Source organism: Scleropages formosus, chromosome 1 (genome assembly GCF_900964775.1).
Source record: "Scleropages formosus chromosome 1, fSclFor1.1, whole genome shotgun sequence".
NCBI classification, from domain to species: Eukaryota; Metazoa; Chordata; class Actinopteri; order Osteoglossiformes; family Osteoglossidae; genus Scleropages; species Scleropages formosus.
In genome coordinates, this window is record NC_041806.1 from 36,222,601 (window position 1) to 36,246,805 (window position 24,205).

General features: G+C 42.1%; 2 protein-coding genes across 2 annotated transcripts; one reads left to right on the forward strand and one right to left on the reverse strand.

The window, feature by feature from the left end:
- hsp90ab1 (heat shock protein 90, alpha (cytosolic), class B member 1) lies at positions 1–5,905 on the forward strand. Its single transcript, XM_018743757.2, has 12 exons — positions 1–98; positions 1,678–1,821; positions 1,964–2,170; positions 2,275–2,434; positions 2,536–2,669; positions 2,822–3,121; positions 3,328–3,493; positions 3,610–3,800; positions 3,941–4,088; positions 4,211–4,479; positions 4,993–5,326; positions 5,414–5,905. The coding sequence occupies exons 2-12, from the start codon at positions 1,678–1,680 to the stop codon at positions 5,521–5,523; spliced, it is 2,163 nt and encodes a 720-aa protein (XP_018599273.1). The 5' UTR covers positions 1–98; the 3' UTR covers positions 5,524–5,905.
- Positions 5,906–10,720: 4,815 nt separating this feature from the next.
- slc35b2 (solute carrier family 35 member B2) lies at positions 10,721–21,185 on the reverse strand. Its single transcript, XM_018743451.2, has 5 exons — positions 21,074–21,185; positions 20,842–20,962; positions 15,938–16,152; positions 15,409–15,569; positions 10,721–14,391 (listed from the first exon to the last, which is right to left on the reverse strand). The coding sequence occupies exons 2-5, from the start codon at positions 20,859–20,861 to the stop codon at positions 13,456–13,458; spliced, it is 1,332 nt and encodes a 443-aa protein (XP_018598967.2). The 5' UTR covers positions 20,862–20,962; positions 21,074–21,185; the 3' UTR covers positions 10,721–13,455.
- Between the last annotated feature and the right edge of the window lie 3,020 nt (positions 21,186–24,205).

Consider the following 24,205-nt stretch of genomic DNA (forward strand, 5'->3'; position numbering starts at 1 on the left):
GGTAGGAAGTTCTTTCAATTTCTGTGCTTCAGAGAGCGGAGGGGAAGGGACACTTTTGATTGCATTTAACTCAAGAAAACCTACCGGAACTAAGAAAGGTAATACATTTTTCTTTATTTCAGTATTTGTGTTCAAATTCTTGGATAGTAGGACATCGATCAGTTCAATTTTATTATTATTGCCTGAGGAATATTTTAATAAACTGTAACTAATAACATGTGAACCTGTTCTGTACTAAGCCCGGTCAGGTATTGTACCATTAAAATGTGTATGAAATGGCCAAGTAGCAGCAGTTTTTGTTTTTCCGCAGCTAGTAGGTGTCACCCTGTGTGTGGATGCAGTAGCTGAGTGTGACAAAGAAGAAGGGACTCCTTCATTCTGGATCATGCGGCTCTCGCGATTCCCTTGAGCGAATTGAGTTAGATTTAAAATGGAATGCCCTAATTTGACAGACAGTGTAGTGTTGTTTAAGAACTCATGATCAAAGGTCAAATGGTTTGTCCTGCTTTTTCTGTAAATGAAAACATTCACTTATTCAATCTAAAATTACATCCCAGCAGTTATTCTACTTTTTTATTTGTTTAGTCCAGCGGCGAGTAACATTAGTTTATAAGAGATTTAACCGATCCAAAGTACCGCGGCGCTGCAGGAAACTGTTCCCGCTCTGCGCTTCCCTGAAGGTGGAACACTGTGTTACTGCGAGACTATGGTCGCTGTGACTCGCGCCGTTGACCACGTGGTGCGCTCACTGCAGGCACGTGGGCGGCCGCCATATTGAACGTCAGTGCAGCGACGTCCCGCCCGCGGTTGCGTAAGGAGGTGTTACATGAGCGCGCTCGAATAAACTAACTAAGGCCTGAAAAGAAGCATTTCACTGTCGTTATACCGCTGTAAGTGGTAGTTTAAGATCTCCATACAAGACTTGTGTCGCTACCCGATTAGATTTTTTTCAGTAAAAATGTTCTTAGATTTTAATATCTTAGCTGTAGAGACATTTTGTCTTGATTTAAAAAAAGGAAGTTCGTCTGGGGAAACTACCAAATGTAGACACAGGTGGAGATGTGGGAGAATCAGACAAAAAAATATTGTCTGTAACAGAGAAAGGTAATACAGAGCGCACATATCTCTAAATTCAGAATAGATTTCTCTATCCTGTGTCCCAAGTACAAAAACAAAGGCACCTTGACTTGCGTGAAGTCACCCAAGGAGGACAGAACATTCTGGAAGACTTCAGTCTGTTCACACAAATCTGTTAACATTCTGTGCAGGGAAAAATATCTCTTTGCTGTGGATCTCACATAATTTACCAAATGTACAAAGATGGGTTGGATTATCCTGGAGTATGTGCCCTTAAATTATTTACCTTTTTTTTTTTTTTGAAAGGGTGGGAACCCTACCTGGTATGTATTGGTTCTGACAGATCAACCACCCTGAGAGGGCTTGAATTTGTGTTTCTGAGCTGAGTTATCTCCTTTTTCCCTTAAAAAATGTGTTGCAGCCTATTCTTGTTGACATTTGTTTTAAGATGGAGAAGAATGAATAAATCTTTATTTTAAGAAAGAGTTCCTCTCACATTTTTGCCCCAATTGTTATTTCTTATTGCAAATCTGTGATGTCCATTCACATGCACTGCCTTATAATTCACAGTATAAATAGATTATCAATTGTTTTATGTAGATGCCTGAAGAAATGCGACAAGAGGAAGAGGCTGAGACCTTTGCCTTCCAGGCAGAGATTGCTCAGCTTATGTCCCTGATCATCAACACCTTCTATTCCAACAAAGAAATTTTTCTCAGGGAGTTGATCTCTAATGCCTCTGATGTACGTACCATGGAAAATTTGCTTTTTACTAAGTACATTTCTGCTTGCTTGGCATCAGTGTTTGTTACACACCATCCCATGCTGCACTTCTGTCACTAGCTTACCTGTATTATTAAAATGAATTATTCTCCTTCTCCCACAGGCCCTGGATAAAATTCGATATGAAAGTTTGACTGATCCCACTAAACTGGACAGTGGTAAAGATCTTAAGATAGATATTATTCCCAACAAGCATGAGCGTACTCTGACCCTTGTTGACACTGGAATTGGGATGACTAAAGCGGACCTCATCAACAACCTGGGCACCATTGCCAAGTCTGGCACCAAAGCTTTTATGGAAGCGCTACAGGTGTGTATACACTGACACCCACCAATGCTGCTTAATCAAAGAAAATATTGAGAACCATCAGTTTCAAATTAATGCCACGTTCATTGTTTCTTTCTCTTTCTCAGGCTGGGGCTGATATCTCAATGATCGGGCAGTTTGGTGTAGGTTTCTACTCTGCCTACCTGGTTGCAGAAAAGGTGGTGGTCATCACAAAGCATAATGATGATGAGCAGTATGCCTGGGAGAGTTCTGCTGGAGGGTCTTTCACAGTCAAAGTTGACCATGGTATATTAGCTGCAAAATATTTCCATTTTGGTCATTGTGCTGTAAAAATAAAAAGTTGAATTTTCTGTTTGTACCTGTAAATTTACTATTTCTTCTTGTAGGGGAACCTATTGGTCGTGGTACCAAAGTTGTTTTGCACCTTAAAGAGGATCAGACTGAGTACATAGAGGAAAAGAGAATCAAGGAAATTGTCAAGAAGCATTCCCAGTTTATTGGCTATCCTATTACACTTTTTGTAAGTTACTGGTGGCTTTATCAAATTAATTTTAACATCCTAACTAAGAGTGAACTGTTGTGTTACAAGTTGATTTTGCTGAAGCTGTGAATTTGTAAGTTTTGGTGAAGACATAGTTAGTAGTCACATAACGTGTTTTATATTTTCTCAAGGTTGAAAAAGAACGTGACAAGGAAATCAGTGATGATGAAGCAGAGGAGGAAAAGACCGAGAAGGAGGAAGATAAAGAAGACAGAGAGGACAAGCCTAAAATTGAAGATGTTGGTTCTGACGATGAGGAAGATAACAAAGACAAGAAGAAGAAAAAGATCAAGGAGAAGTATATTGACCAAGAGGAATTAAACAAGACCAAACCAATCTGGACAAGAAATCCTGACGACATCACGACAGAAGAGTATGGAGAGTTTTATAAAAGTCTCACAAATGACTGGGAAGATCATCTGGCAGTAAAGGTAGGAGATATAAGTAACTAAATATATTGTTTTGATTTGTTATATAATTTTCTCCATTAAATCTTTTAAGGGTTCAGATGATGACAAATCTAAGAAGATCCAGTGTACCCTCTGTGCCCACTGTTGCCTACCTCTGCTGTGACCAAGAGAATATTTGACAAGTCTTCTTATACTTGTGCAAATAATGAATTTATGGTCCCTTTTAGCATTTCTCTGTGGAAGGCCAACTGGAGTTCCGGGCCCTACTCTTCATCCCACGCCGTGCACCGTTTGACCTGTTTGAGAACAAGAAGAAGAAGAACAATATTAAACTCTATGTCAGAAGAGTGTTTATAATGGACAGCTGTGATGAACTCATCCCAGAATACCTAAGTAATTATATTCCCTTTTATTTAAAGTGGGGAGGGTCAGGCTAGAGGGTGGAAAACCGCACTTTGACCTTTTTATTCTTCCTAACTTGTAACCGTAACGCTGCATCTCTTTTATAGACTTCATTCGTGGCGTTGTGGACTCTGAAGACCTTCCACTCAACATCTCCAGAGAAATGCTGCAGCAAAGCAAAATTCTGAAGGTGATTCGCAAGAATATTGTAAAGAAATGTCTTGAGCTCTTTTCAGAGTTGGCTGAAGACAAAGAAAACTACAAGAAGTTCTATGATGCCTTCTCCAAAAATCTCAAGGTAATCAAAACATTTCTGATGCACATGCCTTTTGTGGTTCATAAAGCAGTCCACGGAGGAACTTTGAGTTCTTGTCAACTTATGACTCCTGTACCCAGAAGTGTAATATCTAACTGTAAGACTACATTATTTGTCTGTAGCTGGGTATCCACGAAGACTCTCAGAACCGCAAGAAGCTGTCCGAGTTGCTGCGTTACCACAGCTCTCAGTCTGGGGATGAGATGACCTCCCTGGCTGAATATCTGACCCGCATGAAGGACAATCAGAAGTCCATCTACTACATCACTGGTAGATCACTTTTTATCCTTAGTGATTCACTGCTTTATTTTGGAGAAATTTACAGATGTAGAAGTTGCAACAGTTGCATGGATAGTCTGCATTGCTAAAATAACTGTTTTGCTATGTAATAGGTGAGAGTAAAGACCAAGTGGCCAACTCTGCATTTGTGGAGCGAGTTCGCAAACGTGGCTTTGAAGTGCTGTACATGACCGAGCCCATCGATGAATATTGCGTCCAGCAGCTTAAGGAGTTTGATGGCAAGACTCTAGTCTCAGTCACAAAGGAAGGTTTGGAGCTGCCTGAGGATGAAGAGGAAAAAAAAAAGATGGAAGACGACAAGGCCAAATTTGAGAGCCTCTGCAAACTTATGAAGGAGATTCTAGACAAAAAAGTAGAGAAGGTAAATTTATGCAAAAGTGGTTGTTCACACCTCTACAGACCCTAAAACCTCCAGAATTTTTACTGAAATGAACACTGTATTGGTTTGCATTATTCCGATTTGTTTCCAAAGTGCTGATGTCATTTTGCCATTTTGGTTGCACACAGGTGGCCTAGTTCAGCCATTTGGCACACTGGGTGAGTTGTTGTCCATGTAGGTTCAGATTGTAATTTGGGCTGTAAATCCCATAGTCAGTGGCTCTTTTGTGTCCCTTTTCCATTCATGCTTCAGTGGGATTGGGGAATGTGCACTTATCTTGTTTTGCCTCCACAGAAGGTGTGATTTGCTGAAATTAAACAGATGACAGAATATTTTGCTATAGGAATGTTTGCACTGTTTGTGAAAAGCAAATCCTAACCAAAATATTGCTTGACTGTAACCAGTTTTAATATTGTGGCTTTTCAAATGAACATGAATTGGACCATAAGATCATGATATAACCTCCAGTAAGAAGTTTGCAATCCTTTTTCGCAGGTTACAGTCTCAAATCGTCTGGTGTCTTCTCCGTGCTGCATTGTCACAAGCACTTATGGATGGACTGCCAACATGGAACGCATCATGAAAGCTCAGGCTCTGAGGGATAACTCTACAATGGGCTACATGATGGCCAAGAAGCACCTGGAGATCAACCCTGACCATGCCATTATGGAGACCTTAAGGCAGAAAGCTGAAGCTGATAAGAATGACAAGGCAGTAAAGGATTTGGTCATCCTCCTGTTTGAGACAGCCCTGCTGTCCTCTGGGTTCTCATTGGATGACCCCCAGACACACTCAAACCGTATCTACAGGATGATCAAGCTTGGACTTGGTAAACATCATTTAGGCTTTCAATCATTTCTGTTAAATACTTGTTTCATGTTTGCATTCTTAATCTTTCTCTCCGTTCTGTCCTCAGGCATTGATGATGATGACGTCCCTGCAGAAGAGCCAAGTGCTGAAGCTGTTGAAGATGAGATCCCACCTCTAGAGGGCGATGATGCTTCACGCATGGAAGAAGTGGACTAAGCTGTTAAATGTCTGTGACCTCACTTCTCAGTAATTTGTAAATCTTTTTTTGAGGCCTGATTAATGTCCTTATCAATATGGGTGGTCAATACTGTAATATTTTAGTGGACTTGTGTTGGTCTTGTGAGCTTCATTCTTAGAATTTCAGCCAAGATTTTACTTATGGACAAGTGTTCCAGCTTAATAGGCTGGTAACATGTCCAAAGAGAACTCTGCACTGAATTTGAAATGGTAAATGACAGAAGAAACTATATCACTACTTAGGGAGATAAACCTGTTCAAGTGCAACTTGGACATTGCACGAGCAATGGAACTGTTTTAGCCCTGAAGTCTGTATTTGGTGTTTGCTTTTCCTAAATAAAACTGAACAACCGCCTTACAACTTCTAAGCATCCAAAGTTCTTATGTATCTAAGTTTTATAACACTGTCGACTTCCGTGTTTACTTCCATAAACACACAGAAATATGGGTTAGGTTCTGAGATCTTGAGCTTCTTCTGTGGGGAAAAGACTACGTTGAGTGTCATGTGAAAACCTGAGGAAAACATATGAAAATGCTTACTTGGTTTATAACAAGCTCTGTGTGACACCACTGCACACATGTAGTATCAGATTACACCAGAACCTGAGTGGGACCTCACTGAAAATTTTTCTGCATTGCATGTGTCCACTTTTTCACTCAGATTTTTCTTGAAGGCAGTTTATTTCTGGCCTAAACAATCACCAATACCATTCTGCTGTCTGACTTATTTAATCAAGTCTGCAAGTTGGTAGTATACCAGGCATACAGGAGATGTGTAGTGTGAGGAAAGGCGTGCCATGAGACAACCGGAGATACAAGAGGCAGGAGTAAACATGACGGGGGGGCCTTCGAAAGGAAGTGAAGACAATTGAGTCCAGGAGTAAGACAGAAAAATTATTACCCATTACATTTTCTACAATAAAGTGTGAGAATAAAGTCTCCAAAGTGACTTACAATGAATATGCCAGTATTTAGCTGATACCTTTTCACCCAAGGTCACTTAGAATGCTAGAAACTCTACCTAGAGTCAACCACTCATCTTCACATGATCAACACGCTACGGGGAATTTAGTAGCACAATTCATTTGAAATACATCTCTTTGGACTGTAGGAGGAAACCTACTTGAACATGGGGAGAACATGCAAGCTCCACACAGAATGAGCAGGGATCGAACCCACGTCTTCTTGCACCATGCAGGATCTGTGACACAAAGGCACTATCGGGTGTGTCACCACTTTAAAGTGTTTATTAAAGAAAGCTAACTTAACCACAATAGAAACCATTTAAAAATGACAAATACCACAACCACTAGCTGTCAAAATCGTACAAAAGGTAATGTAGGAAATGTGAGTGTGTTAACATTTACAAGATCAGTATTAAAACTGCATCCCATGATGGTGGGAATCATTTTCACAAACTTCTGCTTACAGTAAAGTTTTGAGCGTGTGAGAAAGGAGTATGTTATCATGAAAATGCATATAGCCGGGGGAGTGTGCAAACTCCGCCCACCAGCGGAAAGGCACCAGTGCTACCTGCTGCACCACCATGCTGCCCACATGAGGATGTACTAGTTGAGACAGCCGGCTTTGTCCGTTTTTCAGGAGAAACACCCACCAGTCCAGTGCTGACAGTTCTGCAAGCCAGTGAAACGCAAAGGACAAGTTAGCACTTCCAGCCCTTCGCTGCGTGAACGTAACTGCTGCCAAACAACGTTTTGCGGTTCCAGCATTTTAGAGCACACCAGCACCGCAGAGATGGGCTGCATCTGCGGCCTGATTCGTCTCTTCATAAAATTACTAACAGTAGAAATGTCAATGATTATAGACCACGTAATAGTTCTACCTAATTTGCCTTGAACCCAGGTCTTTTAAGAAACGGGACACCCCCATGAGCACATTAACTCATCTCCGACAGCAGTTTCATATACAAACTGCCATCTACTTTCACCTCGGATGATTTTTGTGAGTTGAAAGGGCAAATGGTGAAAATAAGTTTGTTATCTGCCATACAGCAAGGTTCGGAGAAAAAGGAAAAAGTTCACACCACCTGCAAAATCTGTTTGTCTCACTCCAGGTGGAAAATGCTGTCGTGCACACTCGTTGCGATGAACACGCTCAACCTACATTTTTAAGATTTGCTGAAAATGACGTAACAGATCCACGTCTGATGGACAGATCAGCTTTACCATGATTTATGGCGGAGCTTCTTCCAGGTTCCAGGTCTTCCAGAACAGCGCTGGATGAAAGCACGATACACCCAGAGATGTAAGCGAGATGAATCGTGGAAATACAGAATTTCATAAATATACAAACGTACACCTATATTTGTGTGTGTGTATGTAAGAATCGTCTGAATCCATGAGCTCAGTCTTCTGTGTACTTCTTGCAAATCACATGATTTGTAGTAAGACAGAGAGGAAAGGCAAGGCTTTGCGCAGCGTCTACTTTGACATGTACGAAAGTGACTAAGTCCACGACGCTGTCATATGGGACTTGAAACAGCTCCCCATGTGGGTGTCTTACACCTACGATCTTCTCAACAACTGGTTTGCTCATTCTGATAAACAGTGTGTGGTTGAGAGGCTGCGTACCACCATCATCTGCGTCGGCGTGCCCACGCTTGAAGCCAAAGTCCAGCGTAATACCTGAAACCGTTACAACTTTGTGCAGAAATGACCAGAACCCTACTAAAAATTGCCAGAACGAGCAACGAGGGTTTGCTTCGAAGTTACTAAGTTCCAGAGGTAGTGAAAGTAGGCATCTGATGGCACTACGTTGTCTCCGTACAGACAGCCTGTGTGTTCAGAATAAAAAGGCTCAAGTTAGATTTCAAAAAATGTAAAAGTGTTAAGTGTTTTCTCCTTTACGCTCTTTTATGGGAGGTGATCTGGAAGAGCACTCGAACACCAGTGATCACCACCATTTCAATTGTCTTCTTGGACGAAAGGAGTGTATTACCGTGTTCGCTCCACAGCGAAAACGCCGTCACTTTCCCCCGTGGACCTACTGTACTGCTTTATCATTAAAAAGATATTACAAGGAAGCCCACATGTTCACATCTCGCACCCGTCTCCACACCGTAGTGCTGCAGGAATGACAAGGTTGTGTACAGGAAGCCCTGCACTGAGAGCTTTAACCACAAATGGCAGAAAGAGCACACCGATGGAGGCCGGTACACCCTGCCGTACCTTCGCGAAGCCGCAAGTAAACAAAAGGCGCCGGGCAAACACTCACTGCTAAGCAAGATGAACGCCGAGAAGCGCTCGGGTTCGACGTTCTGGCAAAAGCAACACGAGAGCTGCCGTGCAGCGCGAGGAATGCACAAGAGCAGGGTAACGGAAACGGCGAACAAGATGTCGGCCGAACTTGGCCGCGCTGGTAAAAGGCGTCAACTAAGAGAAAGTGAACACTGATGGCACTGTGCTGGGGACACCTCACATGACACTGCCGCCACTGCCGAGGGCTCTTGCAGAACGAGGCACACTGTCAGACGCCCTGCTGGTTTCAGGGTAAAGCGAAGCCCTTACATAAGGACCAGGTTAACACCTGTCATTTCCTGTGGAAACAGTGTTATTGTTTACCTTTTCAGCACGCCATAAAAAAAATGCACAACCACGCTTGGTAACAGCAAAATCTGCTATGGTGAAAAAACATCCTTTTTTACATGCTGCATTTTTTTTTTTTTCTACACATTTTAGAACCGCCTGTTTCTGGACAAGCCGTGAGGAGTTGGGGGGGGATGAGTGACAAAACTTTGGGCCCAGGTACCTGTGCCTACCTGAGTGCGTTGGAGCTGGAGGCAGCGTTGACTGTCGTCACGGCAACACTCCACACGTGAACCACGGTTCCAATACACTACAAAACAAATTTGAAATTTTCAGAGCCAAATGGTCAACAACAGAAATCCAAAGAGACCACAATCACAATCATCCATCACCTTGAATGCAACATTAAGATTTTAGCAACAGCAGACATCAAAAGTTCAAAATGAGCTGTACGCAACTTTTTTTCATCTTTTCTCTACCAGAACTCAACACGCCTGCTGAGATCAACATGCACAAACACAAACATGCTGACATCAGAGCTGAAGAAAACCTTCAGCAGTGCTGCCAGACTTGCATTGATTATATCGCAGTGTGTTGTCTGTGGTGCGTGTGTGCAAACACAAGCCGAAGGAGTATTTCACCATTCTTTTTGAGACGGGACAAAAAAAACTTGACAAGATTATTGTTGAGGTGCGGGTCTTGGCACATTTTTCACATAAACAATTTTTTTCAAACTGAATATTAATCTCACATATTATAGTGCACATGTGCGGTATCAAAGTCCTTGCACACTGCAATGACAACACTATGTTTCAGATCTCCCGTAGCACCTTTGTGCATCAGTTCTCAATAAAAGCCAAAGATCACTGAGGAAATAATCACTAACGATGCATTTCGAGAGGTTCGAACCGTAGTACGGTTTACTACGCGGGTTTCCCGCGCAACCCTGTCGAGAGGTCACGCAACAATGAACTTACACTTGGCCCGACAAGGGGTTAAACTTAATCCTGATACTCACACTGAAACTGTGCTACGTGTGGACTTCTGAGAAGTGAGGCACGAGCAGGTTTCTCTCCGCATCCACACGTCGCGGGCTTCTCATTTACATTACTGAAAAGAGGAATGGAAACAGTGATGAACGCTGCCAGTACAAGGCCTCGGAACAGCAGGAGAAGCAGGGTTACTAACCCTGGTAAGGGAACTTCCCCATTAGCGAGGGCACTTACCATAGCAGGGCCGTTTCACTCTCAGGTCATCCCTCGCCACTATTAAATCCCGCATTTTGCTACTCGCACCGTTTTCACACTTGATTTCGTGAACGATGAGACAAATCGGGACATTCTGCATGTTTCAAATGTGCAGCTGAACTTAACCCACATTATGCTTAGAGTGTGTTCTTAAAAGTGTCATGCTAATAGAGCTGGCTACAGTACACCTGATGTGCTGTGTCAAAATTATTTTTTTTTCCATTCGGCTTATGTGTAAAGCTGCCATTTGTCTTTTAATATTACAATACGTTGCACCACTGTAATCGATCTCACAAACCGGGGTCGAGGACAGAAACTATATACATGCTCACACCCATTTTCACCCAAATTCCTACTTTCCGCAGCAATAACATCATAGCAGGAGACACAATGAGAAATTTTCATTTAAATACCTTTATTGAACCATCTAAAAAAATACTAACATAAAAACTGGAGTACCTGTAATGCATTCATTTCCCTTGTATGCATTCTGATGCCAACTATGTTGCTCTTCCTTCACATGTCAAAGCTGTCATTACACTTCATTAGGCCACTTTAAAAAAAAAATTACATGTTACAAATATTACTTTTTCACTGAAGCATTTCCACAGACCACTGGTGAGGGATCAACAATAAAAAAAAAAAAAAGTGAATGTAGGGAAAACGCACACCCTTGAAGAACACAAGCAGAGAGCCATAGAAGGCTTACAACAGATCTCAGCAATTAAAATCACTAGGCCAACACGCAAAGCTGTGGTGCTCTTTCTAGAAGGCAACGAGAGGAGGAACCAACACAGAGACACCATAAGCATTGTGCATTGCCTTGTGCGCATAGCCACTAAAGGCAACGTCAATGGTCACCAACTTGGCAGTGAAAAGGAACAAAACAAATTTTAGTACGAAGTTAGTGCATGGAGTCATCATCATCAAAGCCTTCCACCCTTCCTAGGGCATAGGCTGCCAACAAGGGCTCTCCAGGCATATTTAGTCCATGGAGTGCTTACGTTAAAAGTAGTACTAATAAGCAGTTTTCACTGGTGAAATGAGATCGATTACATTCCAATTTGGACTCTAACTTAAGTTTCAGGTGTTTTTACTGGACCTGAGAGTTTTTACTGTATCTGAACCCATGGACAGGAGCACTAAAGCTCATGCCATCCAGCTAAGTGTTTCAGTGACACAGCACAGTTAAACACACCGCTGACAAGATCCACTGGGAATTCAGCACACCTTGCGATGTGAAATGATCTAATGTGCAGCAAAATGAAAGCTCAGGGTTTGCTAGAAAAAAAGTGATGTCTGGAAATACAACACATACTAACAGAGGGATAGTTATTCAAATCTGACTTTGTGGGCAGTGTAAAACCCATGCAACTGTAGGGCAGAATGGAGAGCAGAGTCGGTTGTGTCCTGCAGTACTGAGTCTTTGGCTTTTAGAAAAGCATGCATTAGAGTGTTTTAGAGTATTGCAAACATCATTCGATGCCCTCCTTCGAAGTTGTTCTCCAACACGCACTGCAACTACCCTGATTACTGCAGACAAAAGCAATGAGGTAAGCCAGATTTCACTATAAAAAAAATTTGGTCCTTACAAGTAGGCATTTATTACAAGGTTCCAAACAAAGTTTCAATTTAATTCTGTTGCTGCAAATGGGTGTCACTTGCGTGCAAATCGCAAACACAGGGCCGGAGAGCTGTGTATTAACCGCAAAAGGCCACATAGTCTCAGCTGAAGACCTGGAGAACTCCAGGTTGGTAATGAACCAGGTAAATCTAAAGAAACATGTAGCATCTTAAGGGGGAAAGAAACTAAATCATGAATCTGAATGCTAAATTTTTGTTCTGATATAAGCTTATCCGTTGTCCTTATCCGCTTGGCATATATACCCATAGGTACAATGTCAAGCAAAACTAACTATGGTCCTCTGGCATACAGGTGCAAGAGACATCAGCATCAACACCACTTCTGTTTAGAACAGTAAGAGGAGAACCCAGACCTGACCCTTACAACAAAAGAACACTGATTTTAGCAAAAAACATAAATGACCTCTTTTATGGAGTCATCCAACCCACCCTAATCAGCAAATGCTTTAGTGCATTTTATGTTTAAAGTAGACAAAACACTCAACAAGCACTAAAGAGCTACTCAATTCCAAAGCAAAAAATAAAAATCTACATTGGTCATAACGAATACAGCGTGGTGAGTGAAACTGCTTAAAAGTTAAGGCAGTTTTGAAGCAGGGATTTGTGTAAATGCCATCTTTGTCTTTTTAGTCTAGCAGAACTGAGCAAGAGTTGATACAGTTCAAATATAGGATATTCCGAACAAGCCACAAGGGGATAAACTCTTGCCAACCTACCATTAAAAAAAACTGTACATTATGGATTTAGTCATTTTTAAAATATATTTTCTATATACTGCATTTCTGTGCTACAGCTGGTATCAGTTTCCTTGCTAAAGGATAAACGTGACTTAAAACTCAAATTATACCGACCAACTACAGCTCAGCTTCTCATTCACACTTTATCAGTGTTTTACTTAAGAGCTACTGTTCAACCAACATTTCTATGCATCACAAATGTTTTGTTTGCATTTGATCTCATTTTCTTGAGCACAGATTCCAGCAGGCTAGGCCATCTGCCAATATGTTCTTGGGCAACAAGCACAACATTTTGCTTTTCATGTTTAGTACTTAATGCTTTAAGTGTATAATTTTAATCCCACAGTTAACATCAACTGTTGTTAATCTGAAAAAGTCACAATAAACATTCCATTATTTAAAGAAAAGACTTGAACATTGGGGAACATACACTTTTCTTCCTTGACATTCACAAATATCCACGTATCTCTGAAAAGTACCAAGTTCAATGACATGAGCCCCCATTAATCTGAGTAAACACATTCTCTTGTGTCATTTTAAACTAACCATTTGATGCAAAATTGTTAAGTCATACATCTTACAGATATATTTTTTTCCCTTACTGTACCGTTACTATACAAAGTAAAAACCCTTTTGTTTTTTTTTTTTTTTAAAAAAAAAGGAAAAGTTTAAATGCAATTCACAACAAAAAAAAACACCCACCACAGAAAACGTGGTGTCTGAACAGAGTTCCTCTGCCTACACTTTTTGGACTTGTGACTGGTTTGCAGCTGGCTTTTTGCTCCTCTTCATACGGCTCCTGGCATAGACCCTCAGAAAGAGGGCAATGAACACCACGGCCACACCAAAGCCCCCCACTATAGTGATGGCATGGCCATACAAAAAGCAGGAAAGCAGAATAGCAATGGCTTGTCGCAGGGTCATGATGATGGTGAAGACGGCAGCACCAAACTGGCCGATGGTGTAGAAGATGAAGAGCTGGCCACAAGCAGAGCAGATGGACAGCAGTATGGCATGGAAGGCAAATTCTGAGTGGCGCATCATGAAAGCGATGGACTCAAAAAAGGCTCCCTGTTCCAGCAGTGAGCCCACAGTGAAGAGGCAGGAGAAGAGGTTCACCCCAAACATCATCTGTACGGAGGACATCTTGTACTTAAACAGGTTGTCCTGCCAGTTGGAGGTGAAGCTGTCGAACATGATGTAGCCACCAAGGATGATCACGCCTGAAAAGGTGGTAACTGTGGAGGGATGCTTGGCTGTGGTGCTGGACAAGAGGAACATGCTGACACCAATGGAGATCAGCACAGCCGTGAAGTACTCCCAGTACTCATAGCTCTTGCGTGACACAATTTTCCCCATGAGCATCACAGGGATGACCTTGGAGGCCTTAGCAAGGACCTGTGTGGGGAAGCTGATGAATTTCAGGGCCTCATACTGGCACCAGCTGCTCAGGATGTTAGAGAGCGAGGCAAAGGAATATTTGAACATGGGGGCACCGTGACGGGGCTGCTTGAACAGGACGCACCACAGTCCAGCTACGGTCAGGGCCAGGATGCGGTTCATGAAGACGAGGAACTGGGAGTCTGAGAACTTTTCTCCCTCCTCTGTGTCGGTTGCTCCATAAGAGCGCGTCATGACCCGTTCTTGTAGGACACCCCAAGTCAAGTAGGAACCCTAGAGGTAAAAGTTTTCACACAATGTTTATTCACACAAAGTATTAGTCTTTATGGAGAGAAGTAAACCGGAACAAAATATGACAAGTGTTACTTTCATAATTATCAGAAATATGCAAGCTTAATAAACATTAATGAAAGGAACTTAAATCACTTTTCATACAACTGACATTTTGCAGTTGCCAGCCAACACCAGCAGTCAAGTCAGTCAAGGCAACAGAAATATTTAACAAAGCCCTCACTCAAAGGACACAAGAATATCACCCAGAGACATACACAGGATGGCTGTACTAGAAACATTGTTCCCCACGAATGATAAATGTCAAATTGTTTTTAGAACGTCCAGTCTACAGCACTTTGCTAAGGCTGTGCATGATGCTTAATGTTACCTTGACATTTACATTTATTCATTTACCTGACGTTTTTTCTCTAAAGCGACTTACAATGTTAAGGTACTCATTATTTACCCATTTATACAGCAGGGTAATGTTACTGGAGCAATTTACAGTAATCACCTTGCTCACAGGTACTGCAGTCAAAGGTGAAATTCAAACCTATGACCTTTGGGTCCAAAGGCAGCAGCTCTAATCACTACATTACCAGCTGCCCATTTGTCTAAATAAAAACTTGTCTCTGACCCACCGTCTTTTGAACAGTGTTGTCTCAAACAACCGGACCATTCGGTCACTGGAACAGCAGTCGCGTAATGCCGTACATTTTAAAAGTAAATATATATTCACAACCAATTATTATTTTTAGAAAGGTTTTTAACCATGACTGTACTGAAAATTATATAAAGCTACACATCTAAGAACTAGCTGTTTACCAGTGTACAATTTCATTATTATGCACATGCTTTTTTTTCAAAGGTGTTAGTAATATTAAAAATACAGCCATCGTTTTGAGTTAGTAGTACTCTTCAAAAGTAAGCATTAAACACAAATATGTTCGAAAAAAGAAAAAAAACAAACAAAACCCATGCAATCTGTTAGTTTTAGTGAAAGTATAAATATCAAACCTGAAGCCCAGCTGCGCAAAAGAACAACTTTAAAGCCTGTCTGGTTGACGAGGCAGTTTCCGACTCATTTCTGGGGGCTGTGGAAACCTCATCCAGGAGACTGGATTTTGATTCATTTCCAAATACACAAGCTTTTATAACAGGGAAACAAATTCCGCGACCTGGAGAGGAAGGAGAAGAAACTAGTTCATTTAAAAAGTAAAAAATAAAAAATTAAACAATTAACAGCAATGACTACCACCTGGGGGGGCGCGGTGGCGCAGTGGGTTGGACCTGGTCCTGCTCTCCAGTGGGTCTGGGGTTCAAGTCCCACTTGGGATGCCTTGCGACGGACTGGCATCCCGTCCTGGGTGTGTCCCCTCCCCCTTCGGCCTTACGCCCTGTGTTACCGGGTAAGCTCCAGTTCCCCGCGACCCCGTATGGGACAAGCGGTTCAGAAAATGTGTGTGTGTGTGTGTGTCTACCACCTACTAGTACAGTTAAAAGCATTACTCAAAAGAATATGCACAGAAATTAATATCTGACAAACCTGTTTCTAGGTAATTTATCTTCTTAAAATACTTAATGAGAATGTAGCCAGGAACAATGATCGTTGCATAGCCCAGAATGTTGATCAAGAAGCGAAAGAGCCAGAAGTCATGCCAGTTCTTGGCCAGGGGTGGCTCTTGTTCAGCAGCTGCAACCACTGGCAGAAGGGGCAGGAGGAGGAGGAGCAGCAGTGGCGGCAGCAGCTGCAACCAAGGCCTGCAGGAAACAAAGAGGGCAGTCAGGACAAGTATGCTTTGCAAAGGAAACTATCGACGGCGATACAACACAGCTGGAAAGAGCACCTGGAGACACCTGGTAAAAGGTGCTCATCTATATCTGTAGGTTTGTACAGTGCAGTATTCTGCAACTTAAAAGTCAAATTAGCAAAAGGAATGGAAGCAACAACTATGAACACTTTTCCACTATACAGACACTAGACAGTCTCAAACTTTCAACAGATTTGTTTCTTTGTGTCTTCTGTGCAGACATTTAGGCTCTTTGCTTGTGTGAATTATACACAGGCATTTTAACAAGTTAACAGAATACCAGTACACAGGTTCGATGCACTTTGGACAGCTGTGCCACACTTTATTTGGGAAAAATAAATTTTTTTTTTTATATATATATTCTGGGGTAGGGGGTGCGGTGGCGCAGTGGGTTGGACCGCAGTCCTGCTCTCCGGTGGGTCTGGGGTTCAAGTCCCGCTTGGGGTGCCTTGCGGCGGACTGGCGTCCCGTCCTGGGTGTGTCCCCTTCCCCCTCCGGCCTTACGCCCTGTGTTGCCGGGTAGGCTCCGGTTCCCCGTTGTGTGTGTGTGTGTGTGTGTGTGTGTGTGTGTGTGTGTGTGTGTGTGTGTGTGTGTGTGTGTGTGTGTGTGTGTGTGTGTGTGTGTGTGTGTGTGTGTGTGTGTGTGTGTGTGTGTGTGTGTGTGTGTGTGTGTGTGTGTGTGTGTGTGTGGTGTGTGTGTGTGTGTGTGTGTGTGAGACCACAGTCCCGCTCTCCGGTGGGTCTGGGGTTCGAGTCCCGCTTGGGGTGCCTTGCGACGGACTGGCGTCCCGTCCTGGGTGTGTCCCCTCCAGCCTTACGCCCCATGTTGCCGGGTAGGCTCCAGTTCCCCGTGACCCCGTATGGGACAAGTGGTTCTGAAAATGTGTGTGTGTGTGTATATATATACACACACATATATATATATATATATATATACACACACACAGAGCTATATGCATCTGCTATACTTCATATGCTTCATTTCATATACACATTTTTAGAATGTTGGCTAGATTTTAAAATGCCTACAGCTTCTGTCAAATTCCTACTGACAAGAAGAAATTTCAAAATGTAGCCATACAAAAGTCTGTCAAGCACGGGTATGTCTAATGACGCCTTTTTTGGCGGGGGGACTACAAAAAAGAAGACATCAGTCAATTCAATGACTTCTGGGCACAATAACCTCAGCAAACTCCACAAAATGTCAAAAGGGATATTTGCTTGTGGAATCCTTTACGTTAAGTGTTTAAAGAAAGTTGACAAGGCCCATCCCTAGAGAGCACACAAGGACCTCATCCTAAAAGGTCACACTGTACATTACACATCATCCCTCACCCTGCAAACAGTCACAAGATTATTACCTTAATCTGTCAATAGAGCAAACACTGCATTTAAGGTGGTGAAGAAACAATGATTTAAGATATTAATCAAAATAATAAAACATTTAACCAGTCAAGGACAGTTTGTATATTTAATTCCATATAAACTGACTAAATACAAAGCATATAGACATATTTTAAAAAGTACATGCTGTACATTTATATTTATTTAGCAGACACTTGTCTAAAGCAACTTCCAATGAACTCTATGTAGTGTTATCAGCCCACACACCTTATTCACCAAGGTGACTTACACTGCTAGATACACTACTCACAATGGGTCATTCATCCATACATCAGTGGAACACACTCTGTCACTCACACACACTATGAGTGAACCTGAACAGCATGTCTTTGGACTGTGGGAGGAAACCAGAGCACCCCGGGGGAAACCCACGCAGACACGGGGAGAACATGCAAACTCCACACAGCCTGAGCAGGGATCGAACCCATGTCCTCTCACACCACCCAGGCACTGTTAGAAAGCAGAGCTACTCGCTGTACCACCATGCCACCCATACTGATATCATACCTATTGTATCCGCTGTCTGAACAGTGTGTTACTTAGCTACATATACACAAATAAATATATCTAAAAAAAAAGAAACAGGTTCAGGTGGTACGTGTCATGTAATACAAACTATGTCTTCCTAACAAATGAGGTGTGAGAGCCAAACAAGTAAAACAACTTTGACAAACAATCTGGATAAAATCTGGGAAGTCTGGAACAAGGTACAGCACGAGTCGTGAAACACTGTAAAAGCTGAAGGAATGTCAGTTGGAGACACCAAGCCAAGACCATCAACTGTGAAGCATAGGAAAGTCAAGCTAATAAACACTACTAAAGCAACACCAACTTAAAAAAAAGTGATTACATTTCCAGGGATCGTCTAATAAATTGCAAGTTTTACATTCACATGTTGTGACATAAAAAGGATTTGTGCTGTTTTTTTAAGCAGCTTTCACCCAGAAGGCCAGAGCAAGTAGGACAATGATTTCTTTGTATCCCTCTCAGCCAAGGACAATCCTGCCTGTTCAAAAAAAGGTTTCTTCAGCAGGACTCATAAATACAAGAATTCACCATCATGTATAGCCTTCAAATATAATACAGACATTATCTGATATGCTTTCAAATTTATGCAGCTAGAATTCTAAGGAACACAGATAATAAAACCAGGTTGAGTTTCCTGTACTGCTGCTCTGTCCTCTGGCACTAAAAACAAAGGGTCACTTACAAGGTCTTATCACACGGTCATGGACAAGCTTTGCAAGATTTTCTTGTAAACCTACAGAAAAAATCTGAGCCATGAAAACAGGATCAATTTCCCTTGGGAAACTGGTACTTTCTGAGGACCTGCTTGTTAAAAGACTTCTAATATGAATTAAGTTGGATTGCTAACCAAGCCATTGGCTTGGAAACTATAAGATCACACAAATATCAATTCTAAAGACCTTTCATGGCCAATAAAAGTAAACTAATATCTGGATGTATCATCAGCAGCATAACCAGGGATCACACGGTATTCTGGGCCTTTTAGCATCACACACCAGTGTTCTGAGCAGCACTGCTCCACCAGTTCCTTGTGACTTCCTTAGAAGCTTCTGATAACCATCAACTGCCCCTACTGTCTTATATTGTCACCAGGAGCCCTGAAATGGTACTGGCTGCTGATTCTGCCCTTTCACCTTCTTTGACAAATGCCAAGACCTGCTTTGACAGTCAACAGGTCCTGCGGTGTACAGGCCCCACACTCATGACTCTGCTACCACCTTGCGCTTCTGGCAGTGGTGCCACAGATTGAAGCCCTCACCCAGAGCTCTTGGGCAGCTGCTGAGAACATACTCCAGTAATGCTTTCCTGGAATATGATGGCTCACACTATTAACTGGCATTCCCATAACCTGCCTGGTGCTTGCAGCACATTGCCATTTTATTCAGCTCAATTTTGTTTGAAGCATTCCTTCTGAAAACACAGTAAAACTGTATTGAAACCCCTTGAAGACTATTCTGACGGGGCAGGGAAACCCTTCCCCTGTCCCATTCAGTTGGGATATAGAGAGTCATTTTGTACATGTCATTTGCCAGCTTCCAGTGACATTTATTCATTATTTATACATTTATTCATTTAGCTGACGCTTCTCTCCAAAGCGACTCACAGGGTTAAGGTTACAATTATTTACCTATTGATACAGCTGGGTAATTTTACTGCAGCAATTTTAAGGTAAGTGTCTTGCTTAAGGGTACTACAGCCGAGGTGGGAATCGAACCCACGACCTTTGGATCCAAAGGCAGCAACTCAACCATTTACGCTTCCACAACAGACAGAGGGGCTAAAACCAGAAAAACTGGTACAAAGCTGGTGTACCATGCCAGCTTTTACCAGATCAATGCAGGAAGGCTCCAAGAATCTCAAAAATGTAGCTCACGCAATAAGAATTCACACAACCACGATCTTACAAAACATTCCTTCACAACAACATTTCCTCAACTCCTAACTGCTAGAAAACATAGCAAAAGGAAGTGGACTCCTGGTGAGTCTCTCCTACTGCCATCTTTTTTGCCCTCCATCTAGCAACCAAGAGACAGATTTTAAAATGTTCTACAAATTCTCCTCCTATAGTTAAGTGAAATATTAGTCTGTTCCGGTATATATATATATATATATATATATATATATATATATATATTTTTTTTTAGAAAAAACCTATTTATACCAACAAGGATAAAGTTTAAGGTGGTGGAACAGCACATAACTGCTTCATTCAGCTGACGCTGCAGTGGAACCTTCACCTTGGGTCCAAAGGCAGCAGCTAAGTTACCGAGATGCTAACGTAACGGGGTTATGACCGTGATAGGCATGGATTTAAGCATAAAGGTTGTCGGTTCGAGTCTCACACCCTGCTGCTCCCTATTATTGTGTTATAAGCATTTAGAAACTCCTAGTACTGGCCGGCTTTCTGCCTTCTGGTTGCTGATGAAAAACAGCCAAGAAGTAGCCGTAATTATTAATAGCCGTGGTATCATAAGAGTATTTTTTTGCTTGTCCAGCTGGTGGTAGCGTAAATCGCTGAGTTGCTGCCTATACAACAGACAAAAGTTCTCCTGCTAGAGTAGAGAACTCATAACTCTGCTCGTCGTGTCATGATATTTTGGTTCGTGAGAACAAGAAGAAGAGCCGAACAGCAGCTCGTGCGCCGTGACACGCGGAAAGAGAGGAGGAGGAGGAAAGGGAGGGAGAGGAGAGCCGGCGCGTGCAGTACCTCCGCGCGCAAGAGGCCATTTTGCCCCTGCCGAGCCCTCCTGTGCACCGCGAACACCTGGCGACTCACAACCTCCGGACACGTCGGCCACAGGGACCACAGCTGGGCATGGACACAACACCTGCACAAACAAACAAACACATAAAATACTGGGCCGATTCGCTAACGCACGCCTCATTTACACACCCGTCACCGCCAAGGCACCTTTCGCTTTCCCCAGCCCATTATTTACCCCTTTCTCGGCGTCCACGAATCATAAATCGCCTGCGATCTCTCAGGCACAGATTCGCCTTCCCAGTACTCAGCTGAGAGGGAGGAGGTCGCAGCCACCAGCGACATTAATGGCGCTGTGTTAAAATGACACCGCCACCTGCAGGCTGGGAAGAACAACCGCACTCAGAGAACGGCTCGTTCGGCGCGGTGTGACGCGAGACGATTTAACCCCTAGCCCATAACTAGAAATATTTTAAACAAAATGTCCACTTTTTTCGATCCTTATCCTTACTGTGCTGTACATATATTATTGGCGGGCAGTGGCTCGAACGCAGTAGAACGGAGAGGCGACAAACACAGTGCTAACATTAACAGAGCAGTATTCTGGCTGAGTCAGTGTGAGACACACGTGACGTAGCTGCTGCTGTACTATTTAGTCCAAGAACACCTTCGGCAGACATTTTTAATGACCTTCTTTACCTTCCTTCATTTTAATGACCTCTTCTGCGAGTTATGCTGCGTCTCTCTGTGGGGAGCAGCGTATCTGCAGGGCGAAAGTGTCCTGTACAGAAATGTGGTAAATATACAGTAAAGCGCAGGGCCCAAGGGACCATCTGGGGCTCATGATGTGGGTAAAAGGAGAGGGAGCTGTGTGGTGCCACCAAGAAGGACAGATTTTCTCTTTTTTCACACCAGTTCCACCTGTCGTGCAGGAACATCAGTTAGGCCTTCACGCTGATCGTTTTTAATCCTCAGATTCACTGCGTTTGCTGGAGCCGCAGACGGCAAAAAGTCACATTTTACTGCGTGATGATGATGATCAGGATGAAAGGCCTTTCTATGTGATGTGTACTGTAGCGCCAAAACGTGTAACGCATAATACGTAGTGATTTGCAAAGGCTTGTTTTCCCATTCAAAGTGTAAATATTTCATGTTTTCATACAATTTTGGTGCCTTTTTTCTGGCTCGCTTCATCTTACTTACTTACTGAACCGCTTGTCCCATACAGGGTTGCGGGGAACCGGAGCCGAATCCAGAAACTCAGGGCGTAAGGGGACACACCCAGGACGGGACGCCAGTCCATCGCAAGGCACCCCAACCAGGACTTGAACCCCAGACCTACTGGAGAGCAGGACCCGGTCTAACCCACTGCGCCACTGTGCCCCCACGCACTTCATCTTAACACACATAATTTCATTTTAACTAAATGTATTCACCAGAATATGAAAAATCATAATTTATTCAAATATGTATTTAGAAAGTTAGCTAAAAACAGGAGACTGCACCGGTGTTTCTCGTGACATAATAGGTGTGTAATGACCAGTTCTGTATGTGGCTTTAGAGGAAATAGTGTGCAGTCAAGAAACAGAAGTAGCGCAGGTACAAAAATAAGTGGCCCCCCGAGTTCTATTGGTTAAACCAAGTAGGTAAACAGAATCAGGTGTTTAAATCATTTATTCACACACACACACTGGCTGAAACCGCTTGTCCCAGCCAGGGTCGCGGTGAGGCGGAACCTAACCCAGCAACACAGGGCACAAGGCTGGAAGGGGAGGGGACACACCCAGGATGGGACACCAGTCTGTCACAAGGCACCCCAAGCGGGATTCGAACCCCAGACCTGCCAGAGAACAGGACCAGCCAAGCTTGCTGTGCCACCACACCCCCCTAATTGTCTATGATGTAGATTATGTAGCTTTATTGTAATATTTTATACAGGAATAATGACCATCCCATTAGGGTTCACATACTTTCAAGCAGCACTGTATACTATTAGGCATCATTACATAGATATAATTATATTACCTATAAACTTAATTCAGTGTAACCTTTGTAAAATGGTATCCTTGCTGTCATATGTAATGACACCTTTAACTATAAAAATTGTTCAGTTCTTGTAGATTTTTTTTTCAGTTTATAGGTAGAATTAAAAACTGGTCATTTAAATCTTAAATCATTTTAACTGAATCAACATTATATAGCTTTTAAAAAGAATTCATTATTGATGTAAATATCTTTGCAGCACACTGGAGTACAGTTTGTGCTGCTGAAACTTTGAAACCTTTCTTTCATACCTTGAGCAAACTGCACCACGGCAAACACAAACTCTTCAGTGTTCACAGCTTCCTCAGATGGAGTTCACACTGAATATATTTCAAGCTCCTGGGTTATTTCGGTACTGAGTTATTTTAATATGCGTTTCCACGTGCATCCTTCTCTGCAGGGCATGTAAAAAAAAAACCACACAACTATGTCTTGAAAGGCTTTATTTTCCTAACTTTGCTTTGGCCTTGCACCTAATGTCATTCCCTGTGTATTCTGACTGATCAGGAAGGGAAAATTATTTGATGACTGGAAATTCCAAGCTCTTTGTACTTTGTATTTTATCAGGAAGAACCATCAAGGATAAGTACAATGGTTACCATCAGTTACTAATATTCCCGTAAGTTTCAAAAACAGGATTGGCAGGGTAATTAGAAAAGATAAAGGCTGACTCAGCACTTTTCACTCATCCTTTTACATGCAGACAGAAACCATTTTATATGGCTTGTAATATGACAGTTTCAATATTCTTTAAAGGTCTGTTTTTCAATACAGGTCAAAGCAGTCAAATTACATTTTTTTTTTTTTTAAAAAAAATCCAGTTTTCTTAACAGCTTTTTGATGCTACCAACATCCAGAATGAGTAATTTTATTTTTTATATTCAGGCCATCTGAGGTGTTGTGAACTCTGATAAAATTTCAAGTTTTTTTTTTTTTTTTTTATCTATTAAACATCGCCGACTTAACAGTATTATTACACATGGCAAAGAGGAAAGGAACACTAAAACAAGGTAGATTATAATAAATGAAATGCAAAACAAACACTTTAAACCTGTAGAATGAGAGCTTTTAACTAAGGTATGAAACGGTGTATCTGAGCTTCACAGACATGTTAACATTTTTCAGATGGTATGGTTATCATAAGATGTAGAAATGTGCAAGAAAAAGACTCTACAACCAAACCAAACACTGAAATGACTGAAGAGTCACAAGGAAAATTTGCTAGGTATTTTATTACCAAAAAACGATATATTACAATTTAAACCTTGCATTGTTAATATTGACTGGTAATATGGTATGTTTCCAGTACACAATGCACTTCTTTTTA

What these genes read in the sequence shown, in the direction of transcription:
- hsp90ab1 (XM_018743757.2), top strand. Translation starts at nt 1,678, where the DNA reads ATGCCTGAAGAAATGCGACAAGAGGAAGAGGCTGAGACCTTTGCCTTC. An exon ending in GCTATCCTATTACACTTTTT is followed by an intron (nt 2,670 to 2,821) that starts GTAAGTTACTGG and finishes TATTTTCTCAAG; the next exon opens with GTTGAAAAAGAACGTGACAA. An exon ending in TAGACAAAAAAGTAGAGAAG is followed by an intron (nt 4,480 to 4,992) that starts GTAAATTTATGC and finishes CCTTTTTCGCAG; the next exon opens with GTTACAGTCTCAAATCGTCT.
- slc35b2 (XM_018743451.2), bottom strand. Translation starts at nt 20,861, where the DNA reads ATGGCCTCTTGCGCGCGGAG. An exon ending in ATGGCCTCTTGCGCGCGGAG is followed by an intron (nt 16,153 to 20,841) that starts GTACTGCACGCG and finishes TGTTTCCTGCAG; the next exon opens with GCCTTGGTTGCAGCTGCTGC. An exon ending in GATAAATTACCTAGAAACAG is followed by an intron (nt 15,570 to 15,937) that starts GTTTGTCAGATA and finishes CTTCCTCTCCAG; the next exon opens with GTCGCGGAATTTGTTTCCCT.